Source organism: Dendrobates tinctorius, unplaced genomic scaffold (genome assembly GCF_039654945.1).
Source record: "Dendrobates tinctorius isolate UK_male_01 unplaced genomic scaffold, ASM3965494v1 ptg000016l, whole genome shotgun sequence".
In the NCBI taxonomy this organism is placed as follows: domain Eukaryota; kingdom Metazoa; phylum Chordata; class Amphibia; order Anura; family Dendrobatidae; genus Dendrobates; species Dendrobates tinctorius.
In genome coordinates, this window is record NW_027361684.1 from 30323866 (window position 1) to 30349190 (window position 25325).

At 46.2% G+C, this 25325-nt stretch overlaps 1 protein-coding gene across 1 annotated transcript in view; it reads right to left on the reverse strand.

Moving 5' to 3' along the window:
• The window catches only part of LOC141078666 (ribosomal protein S6 kinase 2 beta-like), a 28169-nt gene extending 8873 nt beyond the window's left edge, over positions 1-19296 (reverse strand). Inside the window, exons 1-6 of the mRNA XM_073565209.1 lie at positions 19258-19296; positions 15773-16023; positions 15520-15582; positions 14547-15060; positions 14339-14382; positions 13957-14185 (exon numbers count right to left, since the gene is read on the reverse strand). Coding sequence (XP_073421310.1) covers positions 13957-14185; positions 14339-14382; positions 14547-15060; positions 15520-15582; positions 15773-16023; positions 19258-19296 — 1140 coding nt within the window. The remainder of the gene's footprint in view (positions 1-13956; positions 14186-14338; positions 14383-14546; positions 15061-15519; positions 15583-15772; positions 16024-19257) is intronic.
• Between the last annotated feature and the right edge of the window lie 6029 nt (positions 19297-25325).

Consider the following 25325-nt stretch of genomic DNA (forward strand, 5'->3'; position numbering starts at 1 on the left):
TGAAGGGGGGCTTTATTATACTTCATGAGGAGGCTACATTTTTTTTTAAATTCGTTTATTAAACCACAAGCAGTTTTACAATACATACATTCAGTGCAAAATGTTAAACCTAGTACAAAATAGATATGTACAATTAGCATGAAGACATGAGGCATAATATGTGCATCAACTGTATGTAAATAAAGCAGGCGTAATATCAATTGAATCACAATGGTGTTATGTTATTGTACCAGTAATAGAACCTGCCTGGCTTCTAAACTCTACCGACATCTACTAAAACATTAACTATTCTGCAGCCTACTTCTATATAGCAAGCAGTTTATTGTGCGACATCTCCGCTCTGCAAGGTAAAGTGAGAGGAGTTCCATCTCTCCCAAATCTTTTTAAATTTACCTGGGCACCCTCTATTCTGATACAGTGTCCTTTCATATGGGATAATCGAATTTACGAGAGTGACCCAGGACCCAAGAGAAGGAGGTGAATTCCCCATCCATCGTAGTGCCAGTATCTTTCGTGCCATGAACAGTGTCTCCCGTAAAAAAATCCCAACATAATGACCCCACGTCTCCTCATCCCACACTCCAAACAGACATATCAGCGGTTCGAGGGGAACAGGCGTTTGTAGCAAGGATGTTAATAACGACGTCACCCCTCTCCAGAATTGCACAACAACAGGACAGCACCAGATCATATGAATAAAGTCTGCATCCATTGAATGACATCTCAAACATTCCGATGACGGATATCGGCCCATCTTAAAGAGTCGAATTGGGGTCAAATATGATTGATTAATAATGTACAATTGTATCATCCTGTTGTTGGCAGACGGAGACACCCAGATTGGTGACTCCAGAATTTCTTCCCATTCCTCAACCCGTGTATCAGGAATGAGCCTCTCCCATTTCTTCTTAACGGAGTCTATGGCACATTCTGACCCCACTGACAACATATATGTATATAGAGAGGAGATGAGACCTTGAGGGCCCTGTGACTTGAGGATCCCTATCAAGGGCAGAGACGAAATGGTATCACTCATATCTAGATTTCTCATATGCGATTGAAAAGCTGACCTTAGTTGTAGATAACGGAAAAACTGGGATCTCGGGACACCGCGATTGACTTGTAATTGCTCAAAGGATATTAAAGTACCATGAGCGTATAGATCACCCATCGTAGAGACACCGTATTGAACCCAGAACTCTGCAGACGGATGTTCACGCAGCACCGGGAGGTAGTCATTATTCCACAGGGGCATTTCAGCTATAACATCGCCAAATCCAACCACCCCCTTTGTTTTGTGTTTTGTTTTTGGTTCACCCCCTTAATCTGTCTCCATATTGATCGTGCCAGACGGAGCAAAGGCAGCAGTCTCGGGACATTTATTTTCCTCATTTCTAAAATACCTAGTGGGCAACTAGTCCCTGCAGCATGAAGAAGATGACTCTCAGAATTCGGGAGGTGGCCTCCAGGCATCCATGTACTTAAGGCCTTGGCCTGTCCAGCTAGATAATATAAAAAGAAATTGGGTAATGCTGCCCCCCCTCCCCTCTTGGGTCTCTGTAGAGTGGTCAACTTTAGTTTAGGCCTGGCTTTCCCCCAAATAAAGGATGTGATTTGGGAATTTAAATGAGCAAAAAAGGATTTGGGCACCACCACCGCACTATGTTGAAGAAAGTAGTTAAGCTTGGGGAGTAATATCATTTTAATTAAATTAATACGTCCGGCTACAGACAATGGAAGCTTACCCCAGATCACAAATTTACCCCTGACCGTCTCCAGCAGTGGTTGTATATTGAGTTGTAGATCAAATTTACTGCCCTTAGAGATATGAACCCCCAAATATTTGAAACTAGTCACGATGGGCAGCAGGGAGAGAGTCTCAAGTCGTGGCATTGGAGCATGGGAAAGAGGCATCAAAGCAGATTTATCCCAATTTATGTAAAGGCCAGAATATTTACTAAAGTTATTTATGGTAGTAATCACTCTTGTCAGGGTTTCCTCTGCTTTGTCCATAAATATCACCATATCATCAGCGTATAAGCCTATGGTATCCGTCCGACCCGCTATCTCTATACCAGCGATATCAGGGGATAGTCTTATACGAATTGCCAGCGCCTCAATAGCGAGAGCAAAGAGGGCCGGGGAAAGAGGACACCCCTGACGGGTTCCCCTATGCAATGAAAATGATTCAGATATGGAGCTATTTACGATGACCCGGGCCTTGGGCTTCATGTATAAGACATTGACCCAGTTTTGGAATCTTTCGCCAAATCCATATCTCTGCAAACATGCACGGAGAAAAGGCCATTCAAGTGAGTCAAAGGCCTTGGCCGCATCTAGTGATGCCAATGCCCATTCATTATCTGGTACCAGAGAAATATATTGGGCCACTGACTGGACACGTCTGATATTTGTGGAAGTGCTCTTACCCGGCATAAAACCCGTCTGATCAGGGTGTACAAGATCCAATATAACGGTATTTACTCTTTTGGCTAAAATTTTTGTAAAAATTTTATAATCCACATTTACTAGTGATATAGGCCTATACGATCCACAATCCAAAGGGTCCTTCCCCTCCTTTTTTAGAACTATTATATTGGCCTCATAAAAAGACTCCGGCATGCATCCCCCCTCCCAAATCCCACGAAATACTGTCAACAAAAGAGGCGCCAGTATATCTTGATATTTTCTATATAACTCCACAGGGAATCCATCCGGCCCAGGGGCCTTCCCGGAGGCCATGCCTTGTATGGCATCCTCTACCTCCTCCAGAGTAAACTCAGCATCCATATAGGCCTGTTGGGAAGGACTTAGCGTGGGAAACTCTATATCTAACAAATAGTCCAAACACTCTGGGCCATCCACATCTGTCTTAGTATTGTACAATGAGCCATAATAGTCAGAAAAGCACTTCAGTATCTCCTCAGTTGAGGAGACCAACGTACCATCTGAATCACGGATCTGTAGAATTGTGTTGGTTGCATTGTGTTGTCGTACTAAGTAGGCCAGAAACTTACTCGCCTGATTCCCCATCTCAAAATAAGACTGCCGGGCAAAAAATAATTTACGTTTCGACTTAGTGTCCGTGTACTGAGCATATAACCTTTGAGCAGTCAGCCATTCTATCCTATTAATGTTAGATTGATCCGATATATAGGCTGCCTCCGAGTCTTTCAGACATCGCTCCATCTCGCCATCCTCCTCCGATGTCACTCGCTTAATGTGAGAAATTGTAGAGGATAAACAACCCCGTAAATAGGCTTTAAGAGCATCCCAAAATACATTGATATTTCGGGGTTCGGGGTGGGACGAGACGAAGCAACGTAGCTGATCTATCGTTCTATCAGGGGGTGTTATCAACTTCAGCCAAAAAGGGTTCAGCTTCCATGCTATTCTTTTAGTCAATGGCCCATATTTAAGTTTGAGAATGACTGGACTATGATCCGAAACTCCCCTGCTCCCGTGTTTAATGTCCTCCACCCACGCCGCCAAACCGCTGGATCCAAAAATGTAGTCTATGCGAGACAAAGAGCGTTTAGTGGAGGAATGGCAAGTGTATTCCCTCGTCTCTGGATGGTGCACTCTCCATAGATCCAGCCACCCACTACCCGCCATGAATTGTGACAGTTGGGATTAGCCCGGGGCATCGCCCAGTCTCAATTTATCAAGATGGCTATGCATGACCAGATTAAAATCTCCCATACAGATAACATGTGCGTCTGGGTAACTTAAAGCGAAGCTCAATGCCCTCTGGAGAATTGATATATTAGCCGGAGGGGGATTGTAAATACAAAGGATGACATATTTCCGAGAGTCAATCAGCGCATGGACAAACACAAATCGTCCCTCGGAGTCTCTCCGGGCTTCCCTGACCTCCCACCGAACATCCTTATGAATTAACAGAGAAACTCCCCTTGAGTAGCTGGTGTGAAAAGAATGCATAAACCATTGCACCCACGGCTTCTGCACCCACCGAACTGTATCCCTGGTCAGGTGCGTCTCCACTAGGGCCAATATGTGAGGACGGCAATGTCTGACCTGTGAGAATACCTTAATTTTCTTGCGAGGGGTTTTTATGCCCTTCACATTCCAGGTCATACAAATCAGCTCAGAACCCATTACCATCCATTCAAGTATGGTGTATAATGGCGCCCGAGCCAGGTGCAGAGAGTCCACACAGATAGCAGAATTTGACGTAGGCTGCAGCCTCTATCTAAACAACAACAAACATAAAAAAAATTTTTAAAAAAGAAAAAGCAAAAGCAATGCAGGAACCTAGTAACATAGGCGTACAGTCTTACGCCCCCAACAGAAAATGAATAAGGGGATACCATCACTGAGCACAGTGTCTGGTATAGCTGGTATCTGGGAACTCGCTGGGAGAGCTCCAATTAGACCTTTGGTTGAAAGGATCCGAAATAACAGTCGCCGCATTAGGACTCCCCCGCCGGGGATCCCGCAAGGGACCGCAGCCATTCAGTCGCCTCCGCCGGATCCGTAAAAAATACAGAAGAACCCTCATGGACAACTCGGAGCCGGGCTGGATATATCATAGAATATACAATGTTCCTGTCTCTGAGCCGCTTCTTGACCTCGAAGAACTGCGCCCGCTGTTTCTGCAGCTCCACGGAGAAGTCCGGAAAGATGGAAATGACAACATTATTGAATTTAATAGGACTTTTCAGGCGCGCCAGGCGTAAGATGGTGTCTCTGTCCTTGCAGTTGAGCAGGCGTGCCAGGAATGGTCGAGGTGGGGCCCCCGGAGGCAGGGGTCTGGTAGGGACCCTGTGAGCTCTTTCAACGGCGAATAATGAGGCGAATTCGTCCCCTAAGGAGGTCTTAAGCCAATCCTCTAGAAACTGCTCAGGATGCTGACCCTCCGAGCGCTCAGGCAGTCCAACAATACGTATATTATTCCTGCGCATTCTGTTTTCTAAATCATCCGCCTTTTGCTTCCAGGCATTCATGGAGCCCGCAACCTTCGTTAATTTAGCCTCCATAGGTGTAATGGTATCTTCCACCCTGGACACCCTCGTTTCTACCTCCGTAATGCGTCCCTTCATGGCCTGCATATCCTGACGGAGTCTCCCCACCTCCGTATAAACATCCTCAATTTTCTCTGTCAGAGACGTCCTGGTCAATGAGAGAGCCTGCATCAACTGCGCAGACGCTTGTTTAAGGGTCAATTCTTCCTGATCCGTCTCCTCCTCTCCCCCAGAAGGGCGATTTTTGTGCTGAACTTGAGAGGATGTGCTCCTACTGTGCCGCGCACTTTCAGCGGGGTCAGGTCTAGCAAACTCCGTTAATTTTTCCGCCGCTCCCGGCCCCTTAAGTCGGCTCATGATTGTCTGCAGTGCGGCTGATAAAACAAATTAAGGTGTGCAATCCAGGTATTGCCCACTACAGATGGGTATCACAGCGGGCTGGTAACAGTTAATTGTGAATCAAGCTACAGAGGGACGTTTGAGGGATTACCAGGGCAGCAGCTAGGTACAGTCCAGATGATCTTTATGCCCGGGGAGGGGGTCCCACAGAGGCAGCTGCAGTGGGGGAGGGTGCACAAAGCCTCCCTTAATAATGGCGCCAGCCGGCAGTGAGTGGATGGGCAGAGAGGGATACCGCGCAGGGGCCCGTTTCCCAGGGCACTCACCTCGCGCTCCCCCGGATTGTCAATCAAATCTCCTCTCTCCCCGGCGGCGGTGCAGCAGTGGGAAGCCGGTGCTGCAGCTCTCAGCAGTTGAGCTGCGCGCCCAAGATGGCCGCCGCCTCGTGGGAGAACCAGCCGCCCGCTCTTATCTCCCCCGTCGCCCACTCTCAGGATCCGTCTCCTGACCTGCCACAAAGCGCCCAAGGGGTCCCAGCGTCCGAGAGAGGTCCAGCCAGCAGCAGGTGAGCCGCCAGAAAAAGGTCTAGGGACCAGGATATGGCAGGATTATGAGGAGCTCTCCTCACCAGCGTCCTCTCCCTCTCACGGCATAGCCACGCCCCCCATGAGGAGGCTACATTATATTCTATTGGGGCTGCATTATACTATATGAGGAGGGCTACATTGTATTCTATGGAGGGGCTACATTACACTATATAAGGGGCTGCCATATATTCTATGGAGGGGCTGCATTATACTATATGAGGGGGGCTGCATTATATTCTATGCAGGGTTACATTGTATTCTGTGGGGTGGCTACATTATGCTCTAAGGGGTGGCTGCATTATACTATAAGAGGGGGGCTGCATCATATTCTATGGGGGTTACATTATATTGTATGGCAGGGCTGCATTATACTCTGTGGGGTGGCTGCATTATGTTATATGTGGGCCGCATTATACTGTATCGAGGACTATGGGGAATACATTATACTATATGAAGAACTATGGGGTGCATTATACTATGGGAAGTGAATTGTACTACATGGATGACTGGCGGTCTACTATATGGAGCACTATGAGGAGTGTATTAAACTATATGGAGGACTGAGTAGTGTATTTTAATATATGAAGGACTGAGGAATGTATTATACTATATGGAGGACTATGGGGGACATTATATTATATGGAAACTGTAGATGTGCTGCTGATAACATGATACTGTATGGGGACAGATTAATCTATTAGTGATTGTTCTGTCCCCATCATTCTTTCTCAGACGGTGGAAAGAGGCCGGGAAACAAGTGTTGAACGACTTCAATATTGTCGATCACACTGATTCAGCGTCCTGAACTCAGCGCATGTAACTACAACCAAAATGCTTCTGTGTGATGTGCAATATGTTAGCATTTGGGGCCCCATTTTAAAATTGGCCTAGGGCCCCACTTTGCCTAAATCTGGCGGTTTTAGGAAGTTTCGTCCCCAGCAGTTCGCCCCAGGTACATTTCGCCCCCAGCAGTTCGCCCCCGGATTTTTCGCCCCTGGATGTTTCGCCCCTGGATTTTTTGCCCCAGCAGTTCGCCCCCGGATATTTCGCAATATATGCAAAACATGGCAAAACAGGGTACACACCTCCGGGGGTGAACTGCTGGGGCGAAAAATCCGGGGGTGAACTGCCCGGGGTTAAAAATCTGGGGGCGAAATATTTGGGGGTGAACTGCCTGGGGGCGAAAAATCCAGGGGCGAACTGCTGGGGGCAAACATCCGGGGGCGAACTGCGGGGGGCGAAACATCCAAATCCCAAATCTGGCCCTGGTCATACACATGACATGATGCAGCATCACAGATCACAATCTCTGCCAGTGCCTCCTAGATAAGATACACACGCACCACACTCTTATATGGCCTAATATGTCATATGAGGCCAGTATACCGACCGTATAGACCGCACTATCATCCTCCTGTATGCCGTACATAGGCAGAGAGTGCGGCCTGTACAGAGGCAACACTCTGTATGTCTTATAGGGGGCATAATAGGAGGCCGACACTCAGTATGTCTTATAGGGGGCCTAATAGGAGACCAACAGTCTGTAAGCCTTATAGGGGGCCTAATAGGAGGCCAACACTCAGTATGTCTTATAGGGGGCCTAACAGGAGGCCGACACTCAGTATGTTTTATAGGGGGCCTAATAGGAGGCCGATAGTCTGCATGTCTTATAGGGGGCCTAATAGGAGACTAACAGTCTGCATGTCTCATTGGAGGCTTAATAGGAGGCTGACAGTCTGTATGTCTTATAGGGGGCCTAATAGGAGGACGACACTCTGTCTCATAGGAGGCTTAATAGGAGGCTGACAGTCTGTATGTCTTATAGGGGGCCTAATAGGAGGACGACAGTCTGCATGTCATATACGAGGCCAATATGCCGTACATACCGCAATATCGGTATCCTTTATACTGTACATACCACACTCTCAGCCTCTTATAGAAAGTATCTGTTATAGGAGACCGAGAGTGCGGTCTGTATGTGATATAGGATGCCAAGAGTACAGTGTGTACGATATATAGCAGGCTGAGAGCGTTCTCTTTTGCACACTGTACAGCTTGCTAAAAGGCACACGTTTTAGTGGGAGAGGCCAAAAAATGAACACATAAAACCATTTATGGTAGCCATGGGGTGGGCCCCTAGAGTCAATTCCCCTGGTGGGCCCTAGGCACCCCAGTCCGACCCTGTCCAGTTGTGTTAGGCATGCCATGGCTGCACCAGCATAATCCGGTTATTGACTGGCACCTAGGGGATATCGTGCGCTGGAGTCCACAGTGTCAAAACCACTGTATGTCGCTGTCAGTGAACCAAATTAAACTTAAAACACCCTTTATACCATACGCATTCAGTGACTATGAAGATGTCTTTTCCATAGTGGAGTCTGAGAAACTACCTTCTCATAGAGAATATGACTGTCCTATAGACTTGGTTCCAAGTGCCCGTCTCCCTAAGGGGAGAATATTTAACCTCTCTGGTCCAGAACGTGTAGCCATGAATGATTACATAGCAGACAGCTTGCAAAAAGGTTTTATTAGACCCTCCCCTTCACCTGTACGAGCTGGGTTTTTCTTTGTGGAAAAAAAAGATGGTGGACTCAGACCATGCATTGATTATCGGGAGCTGAACGCTATTACTGTAAAGAATCAGTATCCGCTTCCACTCATCCCTGATCTTTTTAACCAGCTACTGGGAGCCCGTTGGAAAACAGCATTTAACACACCTCTTGGTCATTTTGAGTATCTTGTGATGCTGTTTGGGTTAAGTAATGCTCCTGCCGTGTTCCAACACTTTGTGAATGATATCTTCAGAGATATCTGTGGGGTATATGTAGTGGTTTATCTAGATGACATCCTGATCTACTCCGCTGATGTTCTTACACACGCGCAACATGTCCGTTCTGTGCTCCAAAGACTTAGAGAACATTCTCTATTTGCCAAGCTGGAGAAGTGTGTTTTTATGGCTGAGGAGGTATAATTTTTGGGGTACATGATTTCTGCTAAGGGGTTTCGCATGGATCCTGCCAAGATCCGACCCATTAGAGAATGGGTGCAACCCAAAACTCTAAAAGCGCTGCAGCGGTTCTTGGGATTTACAAATTATTACCGTAAATTCATCAAAGGCTTCTCTGAGATCGCCAAACCACTCACGGATTTGACCCGGAAGGGGGCAGACGTGGTTAATTGGAAGCCTGAGGCACTTCAGGCATTTTCTGTCTTAAAAGACTGTTTTTCTGCCAACCCAATATTAATTCAGCCTGATCTAGACCGCCCCTTTGTGGTAGAGGTTGATGCCTCTGAGGTTATGTAGGGGCAGTGCTTTCCCAAGGCACCACCTCCCTCACTCAACTCCGTCCATGTTCCTTCTTTTCCTGAAAATTCTCTCCTACTGAGAAAAATTATGATATAGGGAATCGGGAATTGTTGGCCATAAAGTGGGCCTTCGAAGAATGGCGCCACTTCCTTGAAGGTGCTAAACACAAGGTTACAGTGATCACGGATCACAAGAACCTGACCTACTTGGAGTCAGCTAAAAGTCTGAATCCTAGGCAGGCTAGGTGGGCTTTGTTCTTCTCAAGGTTTAACTTTGTGATCACGTTTCGTCCATGGACTAAAAATGTAAGGGCTAATGCCCTCTCTCGGAGTTTCTGCCCCTCACAGGCTGAGGACTCGGAACCAGTTCCAATACTGGCCAATGGGATCGTGGTGTCGGCCGTGTCTCTGGACCTTCTGGAGGAGATTCGTAGGTCCTCAGAGCCGGTCCCGGACACGACGCCCCCCAGAAACTGTTCGTTTCAGCCCCGTTTCGTCTACAAGTTCTGAAGGAGTCACATGACTCTGTCCTGGCAGGCCATCCTGGTGTTAATAATACTGCCAGACTAGTGACCAGGAACTTTTGGTGGCCGACGGTCGTGAAGGACTGTAAAGATTACGTTTTAGCTTGCGAAACTTGTGCTCATGCTAAGTCTCCCCATAATCGGCCTGCCGGCTGGCTCCAGTCTTGCCCGCCCCAGAGAGTCCATGGACCCACATCTCCATGGACTTCATTACTGACCTGCTGCCCTCAGAAGGGAAGACATGTATCTGGGTGGTGGTGGACAGGTTCAGTAAGCAGTGCCATTTTGTTCCCCTCTCTGGACTACCTAATTCAGAAACCTTAAGTAAATTGTTCGTCATTCATGTAATACGACTGCACGGCGTATTGACCTCCGTTTTTCGGAGCACGGTATGGAGCGTGCTCACTCCAAGCAGAGAGGTACTCCGGCTCCCAACTTTTTTGAGCCTCTGGAGCCGCCCGAGCCAGAGGTTCTTCCCCCAGGGGCCATGGAGGTGTCTCGCGCCATTTTTGAGACACGGCGGGCTCAAGTGTCCATTTGCGGTTGTCACCATCTACACGCTGCTCCCCAGGAAGACAGCGCCCCGCAATGGTCTGACTGTGAGTCGGTCGGCGAGACTTTTGTCCCTCCTCACTTGTGGCCTAAGATTCTCGCGTGGGCACATGCGTTCAATGCGGACGGCCATCGAGGCTATATGCAGACCACGAAGTCTTTTGCCGGATCGTATTGGTGGCCGCACAGGGCTCGGGACATGAAAAGATTTATTAGGGCATGCAGCTCATGTGCTCGGGATAGCCTTCCCAGACTGAGTGTGATGACGCCCGTCGATACACGGCGGCGTTCTCTTGAGACTCCCGCTCCCATTATCTCCCGGGTGTCCCTCCTGAAACCTGGCGACCTGGCCTCCATTTATACCTTCCGAGTGTCCCGGTTTTCAGTTTCACCTACCAGGACATCAGGCTTGCCTTTGGACGAGTCTGAGGCCTGTGCCACTGGTGGGCACATGCTGGTGGACCGGAGGGTTCAGGGAGGGGGGCCCTAGGAGGGTGGGTAATGTTAGGAGTCAGATTTCTGCCCTGACTATGCAGGAATCTAGACCCTCACATCCTGCATTCTCCTGCTCTCTGTCCACTGCAGAAGAGATTGCTGAGGAGATGGCTTTGCAGCAACTCTCTCCGGAGGCTAAGTCCTTCATCCCATCCTCTGAGCATGCTCGTGGGACGATCTCCCATTGGAGTTCAGGAGTCAGGTGCTCAGGTCCTGCTCCTGATTCCATTGGTCTAGCTTAGATTCTGGAGACTTCCGGAATTTCCCGTTTGCTATAAAAGTGCGCATGGCTGTTCCGCCATGCGCTAGTATAGTCATACTTGCTGCTGTGTGTATGTAGATAGATGCATGTTCTGGTGAATGACTCATTTAAAACCCCCCTTCCTTGGATATTACGGTTGTGTGAGGGAATGAGTTACAGCCAGTATATAGCGCCAGCGCGCCATTGCTCCACTATTACACTTGCTAGCGTCTAACATCGCGCCTGCGTTACTGCGTTGTTACCTTGCGGCCAGTCTCACGCCGCACTGCTGTAGCAGCTGTTGTTTGCGTCTACAGTTGCAGCGCATATTTTTCACGAGAGTTTACGGTAGGTCCTGGCGGAGTGAGTGCCGTCTTATAACTACTCCGGTGACCATATACCGCTCGTGCACCGCTGAGTCCCTGTGTTCTTAACAGGCTCAGTGTTGGTATATTTTCTTTATCTGCTCTGTGCGTTTAACAGAGATTCCTTAGTGCACCTGGGTGACATGTAACCCTGTGCACATTACCGCCAGATTGCTCTATCGTCTCGTAGCTGCGGTTTCTCCACCTACCACACTGTGGACCCCGAGTGGCAAAGGCACTTCATTTATATTTTTTATTTAGTGCCTTCCGCCTCTCCTAACAGCAGCTCCCGAGCCCATGCATTTTTATCCATGAAATAAAGACTTCTACTTTCGGTAACGGTGAGTGCCATCCTTTTTTCTTTCATTGTGCAATTTAATGTATGCCCTGAGCAGAGAGCAGCCCCTTCCCTGAGGAGGAAGCGCTATGGATGGAGCCATGAAGACACGTAAAAGAGGTGAGTATAGAAGTCGGTAGAAAGCTGTCATGTGATGGGACAGTCCTGCCGAATCCAGGAAGGTTGGGAGCTATGCATCAATGAGCCTGGCGGTGTCCCTGATGGCGGCCATATTGGTTGTCATCCTGCTGTCCTAGATACAGATCACTAGGAAATGACACAATAACTGCTCCTATCATGGCTCTCGCTGTGGACGCCTTTCTACGGGGGATTCTCCTTCTTCACGAATGTTCTCTGTAGGATCTGATCATGAGGCCTCCATGATATGGGGGTCCTGACTGCAGGGGATAGCATTGTAGCAAATCCACCATCCCCTATTGTGCCCCATCCAGTGTTTCCAGTCCAGGCAATCCTCTGTGAGGTGAATAGTTCCCAGCTGCCGTGACACGCTGTAATAAACCCTCTCCTCTATTATATCACAATTGTTGTCTGGTTTAGGAAAGTCATTCTTCTCTGTCCTGTTAGGAAATTCTGAGGTAATAGTGGACAGAGCGGCTCAGTGTTCTCATTTATTTCCAGAAATGGAGAAAGGCCCCAGCGTCTCCTGCTCCGGACCTGACACTCCCAGGAATCAGAGCAATTAGCTGATTTATCTCCATAGGAAATAACGATATCGGGGCTCATCCAGCTTTATTTCATGTGTGACAGTGATCCCCAAACTCCAATTGTCACGGCCCCAACACATCATGGTGTCAGGATTTCCTTTGTTTTGCAAAGGCCTCAGAAACTGCCGCGCTCTCCCCTGAGAGATACGAAGGATACCCTGACACCATGATGTGTTGGGGCCATGAGGACGGGAGTTTGGGGGACACTGCTGTATGTGCTCACAAGACAACACAAAGATATACGAGTTAAAAAGATTTTATTAATAGATGGGGTCATTATATATTATAGGATCATGTATATGTGTAAATTATTCATCTATCAGACTAAACCTATTTATGGGCCGAGTTGGTCCAGAGGAAGGCGAAAACCCCCTGTGAGGAATCGGCCAATTATCCTCATATCAGGGGGGAAAATTCCTTCCTGACCCCAAATATGGCGGTCAGAATAAATCCCAGGATCAAGTGCATATGTATGTGTCAGCTATAAATGATATGAAGTAAAACATTTATCTATTTTTTATGTATATTATGCCATTAATATGTGACTAGAACAACTAGACTAAGGATGTGTTCATCCAGAGGAAGGCAAACATTTTTTCCCCGAGCTCAATATAATAAAATGTAAGTGCAAATTAAAAAATATATTAAAAAATAAAATTATTTTACATATTTGGACTAATTTATGTCTCTACTTGACCTAACTAACATTTTTTTAAACTAAATATTTTATTAATAATTATTGTTATTTATTTATTTTTGTACCTTTTTTGCTCTGAAAGTGAGTACTTACTATTTAACTTATCATTTATCACACTAAATATATTTATAGGCTATGTTGATCCAGAGGAAGGCGAAAACCCCCTGTGAGGAATAAGCCAATTGTCCTGATAACAGGGGGGAAAATTCCTTCCTGACCCCAAATATGGCGATCAGAACAAATCCCAAGATCAAAAGCTGATACCTAACCTGTGTAATCTACCTAGCATGTGTAATGTAACTGTCCTGTAAAAAATATTTTTATTTACTTAGTCTAATTATTGTTTATATTTATTACATCTAATTTTTTATTTTAATCTAAGGTATTTTTATTCTATTATAACTTTGTACTTATTCTACTAGTGTGGGATTCTACTTATTTGTCTTTTATTCTAAACCTATTTATGCCGTGTAGATCCAGAGGAAGGCGAAAACCCCCTATGAGGAATGAGCCAATTGTCCTCATACTAGGGGGAAAAATTCCTTCCTGACCCGGCGATCGGATTAAATCCCAGGATCAATAGCCAATCTATGTACTATATCTATGTGCCGAAATGTACTGAGTGCTATGTGTGTGCCTGTACTGATGATGTAGTGTGGGGACCTGCACTGATCATGTAGTGTGGGTGTTGTGTGATGGGTGCGATACTTACCAGGCCTGTGCTAAGGTGAGTTCAGGGAAAATGGCCGCTCCTTACATTCTGCCCCAGGACTGAAAGGTGCGACTATTGTTCCTGAACTCACCAGATGGAAAGTTAGCACCGGCCGCTCCTGGGGCTGGAAGGATGTCAGAATCCAGCCCAGGATTGGAGGAGGTAAGGTCAAGGGTCTGGGGCAGCAATGGCAGTGATCCGGCAAGAAGATGGTATAGAGAGAGTTGATGTTGAAGGGCAGCCGAGGTGACGTACAGCAGCAGGGACAGGAGGCACGGATCAGGAGGCATGAAGTTCCGGGCAGTTGGCACGGGCTCATCCTGCAAGACATAAGAGGAAGACATGAAATCTTCTATCTACCAGATATTCTGTTACATTAGGGGAATGGTCTTTATCATGAACCTTTCCTCTATGTAACATCATAAACAATGTATTGATATAATAGGTGTCCTGTGTGTACAGCGATCACTCACCAGATGGTCATGGATTCTTTCACAATCGAGATCTTTTCATCCACCTAAGAAAAATAGAGACATAAAGTTATTGGCAGAAAAAGTGAAAAAAAGACAAGATGGATGATGATGATTACCACAATGTGAGAACAGCATCTGATGAGTGTTATCCAGATGGAGGAGATCCTTACCGGGCCCAGCTTGGTGACATGTACGTAAATCCGGCTACGGGGTGAAGGACTGTGTGCTCCGGCCACTGCAGATGGTGGTTCTCCAGAACTGGCCTGAATGGTGTAAATGGAGGCTCTGCTCTCCTTTCCTCCAGATCCTTCCAGCCGATGGTGGTAAAGAATGGATGCTCTCGGATGTTCCCGCTCACACCCAGGCGTGTCTGAGGGTCTTTGCGCAGCAGCCTGTTGATGAGATGTTTCACGTCAGCATCAAGCCAAGATGGAAATTTTGGCTTTTCATTGATGATAGCTTTGAAAGCCATTTGCTTGACAGGGCCGTTGTAAAATGGGGATCGTCCTGCTGCCATCCTGGACACCACAATCCCCAGGCTCCACCAGTCCACTGCTGCGCCATATCGTTTTCTATGAAGCACCTCAGGGGCCATGTAATGGAAAGTGCCCGTCACTCCAGAGATGTTTTTGGAGGAAGATACGCCATCTTGGGCAAACCCAAGGTCGATGATGCGGATGTGGCCATCTGCATCCAGCATGATGTTATCCGGCTTTATATCTCTGCAATAAAATAAGAAAATAAAATAAGAAATCTGTTCAGTGATACAAGAAATGTAAAATGGGTCACTACAAGAGCAGCTAGAATAGGCGGCAGGACACCAGGAAAGCTTGAGAAAGGTCTATACTTGAGACCGAAACATCGCCACATGGGCTATTAAAAAACACTTTTTTCTAATATTTCATATGGTGTGCTGCCTCCATCTTTTTTGATTTTTTTATCCATAAGGACTGGTATGTGCCTGGGAGGCTTTGCTCCCTACTTTTGCCTGTGCTGTTGTTTCTTATTTTTTATCTGCAATAAAATAAGAAAAGAAAATAAGAAATCTGTTCAGTGATACAAGAAATGGAAAATGGGTCACTACAAGATCAGCGAGAATAGGCAGCAGGACACCAAGAAAGCTGGGGGCCATATCTCTATCATGTAAAGGGGACAGAGAGGAGGAGGAAAGTTCTGCTTACCGGTGGACGATGTTGTGTCTGTGGAGGAACTGGAGGCCACATACCATCTCTGCTGTGTAGAATCTGATGGAGAGAACAGTGTAAGATCAGCGTCATAAAATCCTTCTCTAACAATCCCCAAATACTTTGGCACCCCACCTCCTGCATCCAGCACCCTAAATATATGCTCTGCCAGTGCTTCCCTAGCTGCACTCTGACCTCAGGATTTTTCCCATCCTCTTAGTTCTGTTTTAGTTATTCTCTGCTCTCTCACCTCACATTGCCGATGTTCAGGCAGCCGCACATCTTGATTAAATCCTCCAGGCTGCCACCGGACAGATACTCCGTGATGAAATATGCCCTGTGCTGAGACTGGTGTGCGGCATAGAGGTGGCATAGGAATGGGCAGTCTCTGGCTGCCAGGAGTATCCGCCGCTCTCTCATGATGGTGTCTTCATTGTCCCTTTTGGTGATCATTTTGACGGCCACATTGATGTTATGACCGGGGACTGATGCCAGGACCACCTTAAAAACACAAATGGAGAATACTTAGAAGGTGTCTGCAGGGGGTGGAATGATCTGGATTTTATAGTGCACAAGATAGATGAGAAAACTGAGTGGTCGCTCAGTCTGCTGGTAATCAGGACCATGTAGAAGAGCAGATGGATGGGCTATGGAGAGGTCTTAATGAATAATCATCATTTCTTGCCAATAAATCAATAATACACATGAAAATAAGCATTTTTTAATTAATCTGATCAGAAAAATCACCTTCTTTCTCTACCAGGACTCATTTACAATTTTAAAAATTCAAAAATTCTTTTTTTCAAGGTAAAATCTATATTAATTAAAGACAGATTGCTACATTACTGAGAGGAGATGACAGTTGGTGCTGATAATATTCTATGTAAAACAGATTGGGTAGGAGGGAGGAGTTCTGCATTTAACTCTTCATAGAGTACTATCGGCACCAACTGTCATGCTTAAAGTAGACATTAGTGTGGTCCAAATATCATTGTCTATCTAGATTTCGTAAAAACACAGAGACCAATGTATATACAATATGGCAGCCTGATAGGAGCTGATATTGCTGATGACATGGAAATAAAACAATGTCCCCTGCCCCCTAGATCTGTGACCCCTAAGATCAACCCTGTAGTATAGAGGAATACCACGTTATATCAGCACTAAACCTATCTATGGTGATGTCTTATAGGTCATCTCACAGAAGAACATTACAATAAGCAATAACAAAGCAAGACATGGCTGATAACAGAGCAATACTTGGGGATATAATAAAAACTTCAGATTTCCAATAAATTAAAAAATCTGTAGGCCTTACTTTGCCAAAGGCGCCTCTACCCAAGACCTGGTGGATGCTGAAGCTGCTGATGTTAAGCCTGGCATAGGGGTTGGATGATCCAGGATCTCTACTGCATCCAGGTGTTGGCTCCTCCAATCCGTTGTTGACTCATCTCCTCTTCTTCGTGATCTTCTTGAATCCGGTCACGCTGTCGTCTTCTCTCATCCTCTTTCCTCCTCCCTTCTTCTCCTCGCTCACTTCTCCGCATCCAGTAGTCGCCATGCTCCGTATTCTCTTCCAATCTGTAGACCTCAGTCCAATCGCTTCAGCCAACAGTTTGAAAGTAAACGGCAGTTGGTCGTGTGCAGGTGACCAGAGGTCAGAGGTTACGGAACTCTCAGGTGGCACCTGACAGGCAGCGGCTCCTGGCCCTGCTCTGCCCCATACACTGTGATGTGGGCATCATGGGTGACAGTTTAGAGGCCAGAGGAACGGTAGAGAACTTCATGGCGACTTCCAGTGTTTTTTTTTATATTATTAATCACTCTGTGTGTTTCATCATTGTTCCATTTCATAACTATAATTTTTTTGTCCTCTAAAGTTAGTATTTTTATTAGTTTTTCCATCTATCTTATCACATATTTCCTCCATGTCACATTTTTCTTTATCAATTCTTCCAAGTGTCTATTCCACCAAAGTGGTGCGCACCTTTTACCCCCAGTGCCACCCATCCGGCACTACTGTATGCCCATGTACAGTATACACTGAGCTGTAAACTCTTCCTGGTCTTTTATATTCTCTGTACAGTGGCATGCAAAAGTTTAGGCACCCCTGGTCAAAATTACTGTTATTGTGAAAAGTTAAGCAAGTTGAAGATAAAATGATCTCTAAAAGGCCTAAAGTTAAAGATGACACATTTGTTTTGTATTTTAGGCTAAAAAGTAAAAAACATTGTAAGTTTTTCACATTTTAAAAATTACAAAAAGAAAAATGGTCCGATGCTAAAGTTTGGGCACCTTTGGAGATTTGTGTGCTCAGATAACTTTGACCAAGGTTTCAGACCTTAATTAGCCTGTAAGGGATATGGCTTGTTCACCCTCAATGTTAGGAAAGGCCAGCGGATGCAGATTCCACAGGTTTAGAAACACTTAGCCTCCTCTAACCTTGTGCGAAAAAGCAGCCACCATGGGTTCTTTTAAGCAGCTGCCTAGCACTCTGAAAATGAAAATGGTGGAGGCCCACAAAGCAGGAGAAGGCTATAAGAAGATAGCAAAGCGTTTTCAAGTTGTCCTTTCCTCAGTTCAATATGTAATTCAGAAATAGCAGTTTACAGGAACAGTGGAGGTAAAGATAAGGTCTGGAAGGCCAAGCAAAATTTCAGAGAGAGCTGCTTGTAGGATTGCTAGAAAGGCACATCAGAACCCCCACTTGACTGCAAAAGACCTTCAGAAAGATTTGGCAGATTCTGGAGTTTTGGTAATTGTTCTACTGTTCAGAGACACCTTATCAAATATGGCCTTCATGGAAGAGTCATCAGAAGAAAACCCTCATGCACCCTCACCATAAAATTTAGCATCAGAGGTATGCAAAAGAACATCTAAACAAGCCCAATGCATTTTAGAAACAAGTCCTGTGAATCGTTGAAGTTAAAATAAAACTCTTTGGTCGCAATGATCAAAGGTATGTGCGGAGAAAAAATTGCATAGAATTTCAGGAAAAGAACATCTCTCCAACCATTAAGCATGGGGATGGATCAATCATGCATTGGAGTTGTATTGCAGACAATGGCACAGGGAACATTTCACAGGTAGAGGGAAGAATGGAGTCAATGAAATTTCAACAAATTCTTGATGCAAACATAACACCATGTGTACAAAAGCTGAATTTGAAAACAGGATGGCTTCTACAAATGGATAATGATCACACACATCAAAATCCACAATAGACTACCTCAAAAGGCGATAGCTAGAGGTTTTTCAGTGGCCCTCACAGTTCCCCGATTCGATCATCATTGAAAATCTGTGGCTAGTCCTCAAAATAGCAGTGCATGCAAGACGACCCAGGAATCTCACAGAAATGGAAGAATTTTCCAAGGAAGAATGGATGAAAATCCATCAAACAAGAATTGAAAGACTCTTGGCTGGCTATTAAAAGCGTTTACAAGCTGTGATATTTTAAAAGGGAGTGCTACTAGGTACTAACTATGCAGGGTGCCCAAACATTTACATTGGCCTATTTTCCTTATTGTAATTTTTAAAATGTAAAAAATGACAATATATAATTTTTTTGGCCTAAAATACTGAGAAAATGTGTCATCTTTAACTTTAGCCCTTTTAAAGATCATTCCATCTTCAACTTGCTTAACTGGTCACAATAACAGTAATTTTGACTAGGGGTGCCCAAACTTTTAAATGCCACTGTATAACCAACACTTTCTACCAATTATTACCTCTTACCATTATCAGTAAGATGGTTCCCATATCAGTGCTACTCATGGTGCCCAATAGAGAATCGAAGAGGGGATAATATACTTTGCCAAAACAGCCATACACCAGACCGGACAGCTGTCATTGGCAGTGATACGTACAGTGTGAATGGAGCCTTATAGCGATATTGTACTGTGTATGTGGTTACTGTGAGCGGGGGATACGTGATGGCACAGTCACTTATACAGAGGTCCTGACTGGCACTGGTATAAGGCACTTTGGTTGGTGCTGGTCTGCCATTTATACCATGCAATGAGCATGTGGCCGGCTGTAGATGGTGATGTTATGTAGCCACAGTGGCTAGTATTATTACATGTACTAATGATGAAGGTTGTTATATATGCCCTGATATAGAATATACACTATGTATGAAGACAGGAACATGGTGATATTGGGGCAGTATATAATAAAGCAATCAATAAATCATAACTCATCTCTGGGGTCACCGAAATCTTCTTCCTCTTTATAATGTTGCTTTATTTATATATAACACAAACAAAACAATTAAAAATCCCATAAATGAAAATGCCCCCGTCATTAATACTGCTTTGTACATTTGTCACTTTCACAGACAGTGAATAAACAGTACAGTATAATGAACCTCATATATTGCTCTATACAGTACAATGAGCCCCATATAATGCTCCACACAGTATAATGAACCCCATATATTGCTCAATTCAGTATATTGGACCCATATATTGCTCCATACAGAATAATGAGCCCCATATATTGTTCCACACAGTATAATGAGCAAAATATACAGCTCTGGTGACGCCATTGAGACTTAACTCCTCAATCATGTAAGTGCCCTTAGACTTTAATATATCTGCCTATGAGTTCATACAGGAAAGATACAGTATATATCTTTGTACCGTGTTAGCCAGTAGATAGAAAAATATTCATAATTGAGAGTCCTCATACCTTTTAATGGCTAACTGAAAAGATGGTAACAAATTGCAAGCTCCCTGTCCTCCCCAACAGCTGCAGGAACCTTTCCTTGCAACCAGAAAAAATGTAAAACCTGTCCATTTATAATGACCACGGACAAGATAAAGATCCCCAACTCACATCAGGACTACAAGATCCAAGGTGCTTTCAGCTGCATCACATCTAATGTGGTGTACCTAATTATTGTCACTTCGCCGCCAGACTCGGGGCCTGGTGTTCCGGTCTCGATCACTAGGAGGCGCCGGGCCGTCACGTCAATGTCAGACTTGGGGACGTCTGTTCCTGCCTCGACCACTGGGAGGCGCCATGGTTCGCCTCAGGGTGAGGGTGGTGACAGAGAAGAGGCCCCTGCGCAGGCATCTGGTGGCTGCAGGCTCCACCCCTCTGTGAATCATGTAGGGCTTACAGCATGTCCGTCTGGCCTGGTCCTGGGGGCGGTCCTGGTTACATCATCAGTCCGGGAACCTGTGAGGGATGACCTGATCCCTCAAATACCTTGGGACTGGTCTTGCAAGCCGCCGGATATATTCTTGGTTCCCCTGCGTGTTACTATGTAATTTGCTATAGTTAAGCTCTGACCTCAGCCTGGATTTCTGACCACTCTATTGCCTGCTGTTTTTGTACCTCTCCCTCTATATTCTGATATTTTGACGCTGACCTTTGCTTGGATTCCCGACTCTCCTTCTGCCTGCTGATTTTGTACCTTGCTGCCCTCCTGGTTTTACTGATCCTGGCCTGGACTTTTGACTCACCTTCTGTCTACTGATTTCGTACCTCTGCTGCCCTCCGGCCTCCGACTCCTGCCTCCTGACTTTGATTACGGGTTTTAGTTTTGACCCCTTGGCGGCTGTCCTGCTCTGGTCCACTGTTCCTCTAAACAGCTACCCCCTGGGCCTTGCTACAATTCCAGATCCCTGTATAGGGGTTAAGGGTCTCGGGGTTACTCGGGGCGCTGTTCCTACTGCAGCCCAGATTCGCAGACGGCCGTCACATTATATCCTGCCCCAAAAACTGCTTTCTGTGTATATGTCCATCATATATAAAAGCAGTCTCCTGAATTTTTTTTTTCTCCTTCTCCTGACTGAGCTGATTTTTGGCCTGAACACCTGTTGCAGTGCACAGCCTGGAAGATCATTCTCATTCACAAGCATGTTGCAGTCTGGAGTCTTCAGTGAGAAAGCTGAGCGTCAGAGATCCACATTCCTGGAGCATCGGCCTCTGGGCAGCTTTGGTCGTGCTGGCCCAGATGCTCAGGTATTGCCCGCAAATGCGGCTAAACTTTTGTTACCCGTCTTGCTCTCGTTTTCTAATCTGTGTGTGAAGGCCTATGTGGATTGTGGTTCTGTGGGCAACTTTATGGATGTTTTGCTTGCAAGGAATCTTGGTGTACGTTTGCTAAGACTTAATGCCCCTATTCAAACCACTGCGATTAATGGTACATCCATTATCCAGGGTGGAGTAGAATTTGTTACTACAGAAATTGCTATGTCAGTGGGGGCATTACTCACAGAACATATGTCGTTTTTTGTTATTCACAATTTATCGCATCCAGTTGCAGGCTCTGGCGAGGTACCGAGTAAATGCACGGTGGGACCCAAAGGTCGCTGGGGGCCCTTTAAAAATGCTGCCCCTTTAAGTGCGTGGGCCCTTTAAAAGCGTGTCCCATGATTTGAAGGGACGCGCGCGTGCACATACCATAGCGCGGGGCGCTGACGCGGCGTCGGGCGACCCCCTTGCTGGCTCTGGGTCTCTCTGATGACTCACCCAGCCCCAGGACCTTGCCACGTGATGTCAGCGCTGTTCTTGATGGGCGGTGAAACGCCCCGCGCTCTGCTTTCCGGCTCTGTAGCTGGCTGACTAATAGCATAGCAGCCATCGTGTGAGAGAAGAGGACGCCGCCGAGCTCCGCTCTCCCTGCTGCTGCTCCCGCTCCTACTCTGCTCTGGTCCGGTGAGTAGAGTCTAGAGTGAGTGGGTGATGGGTGGTCTGTGTCCCTGGAGAGGAGGGTTAACAAAGTCTCCATGGTAGAGGCCAGAGGGGTCCGGAGGAGGCCAGAGGGGTCTGGAGGAGGAAGAGGAGGCCAGAGGGGTCTGGAGGAGGAAGAGGAGGCCAGAGGGGTCCAGAGGAGGAAGAGGAGGCCAGAGGGGTGAAGAGGAGGCCAGAGGGGTCCAGAGGAGGAAGAGGAGGCCAGAGGGGTCCAGAGGAGGAAGAGGAGGCCAGAGGGGTCCGGAGGAGGAAGAGGAGGCCAGAGGGGTCTGGAGCAGGAAGAGGAGGCCAGAGGGGTCCGGAGGAGGCCAGAGGGGTCAGGAGGAGGGAAGAGGGGTCCAAAGGAGGCCAGAGGGGTCCAGAGGAGGAAGAGGAGGCCAGAGGGGTCTGGAGGAGGAAGAGGAGGGAAGAGGAAGAGGAGGCCAGAGGGGTACAGAGGAGGAAGAGGAAGCCAGAGGGGTCTGGAGGAGGAAGAGGAGGGAAGAGGGGTCCAGAGGAGGAAGAGGAGGCCAGAGGGGTCTGGAGCAGGAAGAGGAGGGAAGAGGGGTCCGGAGGAGGAAGAGGAGGCCAGAGGGGTCAGGAGGAGGGAAGAGGGGTCCAGAGGAGGTCAGAGGGGTCCGGAGGAGGAAGAGAAGGGAAGAGGGGTCCAGAGGAGGAAGAGGCCTGTGCTGTATATCATGTGGGGCTGTGCAGTATACCATGGTGCTGCATACCATGTGATGCTGTGCTTTATATCATGTGGGCCTGTGCTTTATATCATGTGGGGCTGTACTGTATACCATGGGGCTGTGCTGTATACCAATGGGGGGCTGTGCTGTATACCAATGGGGGGCTGTGCTGTAAACCATGTGATGATGTGATATATACCATGTGGGCCTGTGCTGTATACCAATGGGGGGATGTGCTGTATACCAATGGGGGATGTGCTGTATACCAGTGGGGGGCTGTGCTTTGTACCATGTGGGGCTGTGCTGTATACCATAGCGCTGTGCTGTATACCAATGAGGGGCTGTGCTGTATGCCATGGTGCTGTGCTATATATCATGTGGGGCTGTGCTATATACCATGTGGAGCTGTGTTATATACTATGAGGCTGTGTTATATACCATGGGGGGTACATTATACATTATATTCTATGGGGGAGGCTGTGTTATATAATATGGGGGGCTACATTATATTCTATGGGGAGGTGGGCTGTATTATATTCTTTTCCGGGCTACATTATATTCTATGGAAGGGCTGTATTATCTTTACTATATTCTATGGTGGTGATTGAATCATTCTATGAAGGGGCTACATTATACTATATGAGGAGGCTACATTGTATTCTACGGGGGGCTGCATTATATTTTATGGGGGGCTAGATTATATTGAAGGGGGGCTTTATTATACTTCATGAGGAGGCTACATTTTTTTTTAAATTCGTTTATTAAACCACAAGCAGTTTTACAATACATACATTCAGTGCAAAATGTTAAACCTAGTACAAAATAGATATGTACAATTAGCATGAAGACATGAGGCATAATATGTGCATCAACTGTATGTAAATAAAGCAGACATAATATCAATTGAATCACAATGGTGTTATGTTATTGTACCAGTAATAGAACATGCCTGGCTTCTAAACTCTACCGACATCTACTAAAACATTAACTATTCTGCAGCCTACTTCTATATAGCAAGCAGTTTATTGTGCGACATCTCCGCTCTGCAAGGTAAAGTGAGAGGAGTTCCATCTCTCCCAAATCTTTTTAAATTTACTTAGGCTGATACAGTGTCCTTTCATATGGGATAATCGAATTTACGAGAGTGACCCAGGACCCAAGAGAAGGAGGTGAATTCCCCATCCATCGTAGTGCCAGTATCTTTCGTGCCATGAACAGTGTCTCCCGTAAAAAAAATCGCAACATAATGACCCCACGTCTCCTCATCCCACACTCCAAACAGACATATCAGCGGTTCGAGGGGAACAGGCGTTTGTAGCAAGGATGTTAATAATGACGTCACCCCTCTCCAGAATTGCACAACAACAGGACAGCACCAGATCATATGAATAAAGTCTGCATCCATTGAATGACATCTCAAACATTCCGATGACGGATATCGGCCCATCTTAAAGAGTCGAATTGGGGTCAAATATGATTGATTAATAATGTACAATTGTATCATCCTGTTGTTGGCAGATGGAGACACCCAGATTGGTGACTCCAGAATTTCTTCCCATTCCTCATCCCGTGTATCAGGAATGAGCCTCTCCCATTTCTTCTTAACGGAGTCTATGGCACATTCTGACCCCACTGACAACATATATGTATATAGAGAGGAGATGAGACCTTGAGGGCCCTGTGACTTGAGGATCCCTATCAAGGGCAGAGACGAAATGGTATCACTCATATCTAGATTTCTCATATGCGATTGAAAAGCTGACCTTAGTTGTAGATAACGGAAAAACTGGGATCTCGGGACACCGCGATTGACTTGTAATTGCTCAAAGGATATTAAAGTACCATGATCGTATAGATCACCCATCGTAGAGATACCGTATTGAACCCAGAACTCTGCAGACGGATGTTCACGCAGCATCGGGAGGTAGTCATTATTCCACAGGGGCATTTTGAGCTATAACATCGCCAAATCCAACCACCCCCTTAATCTGTCTCCATATTGATCGTGCCAGACGGAGCAAAGGCAGCAGTCTCGGGACATTTATTTTCCTCATTTCTAAAATACCTAGTGGGCAACTAGTCCCTGCAGCATGAAGAAGATGACTCTCAGAATTCGGGAGGTGGCCTCCAGGCATCCATGTACTTAAGGCCTTGGCCTGTCCAGCTAGATAATATAAAAATAAATTGGGTAATGCTGCCCCCCCTCCCCTCTTGGGTCTCTGTAGAGTGGTCAACTTTAGTTTAGGCCTGGCTTTCCCCCAAATAAAGGATGTGATTTGGGAATTTAAATGAGCAAAAAAGGATTTGGGCACCACCACCGCACTATGTTGAAGAAAGTAGTTAAGCTTGGGGAGTAATATCATTTTAATTAAATTAATACGTCCGGCTACAGACAATGGAAGCTTACCCCAGATCGCAAATTTACCCCTGACC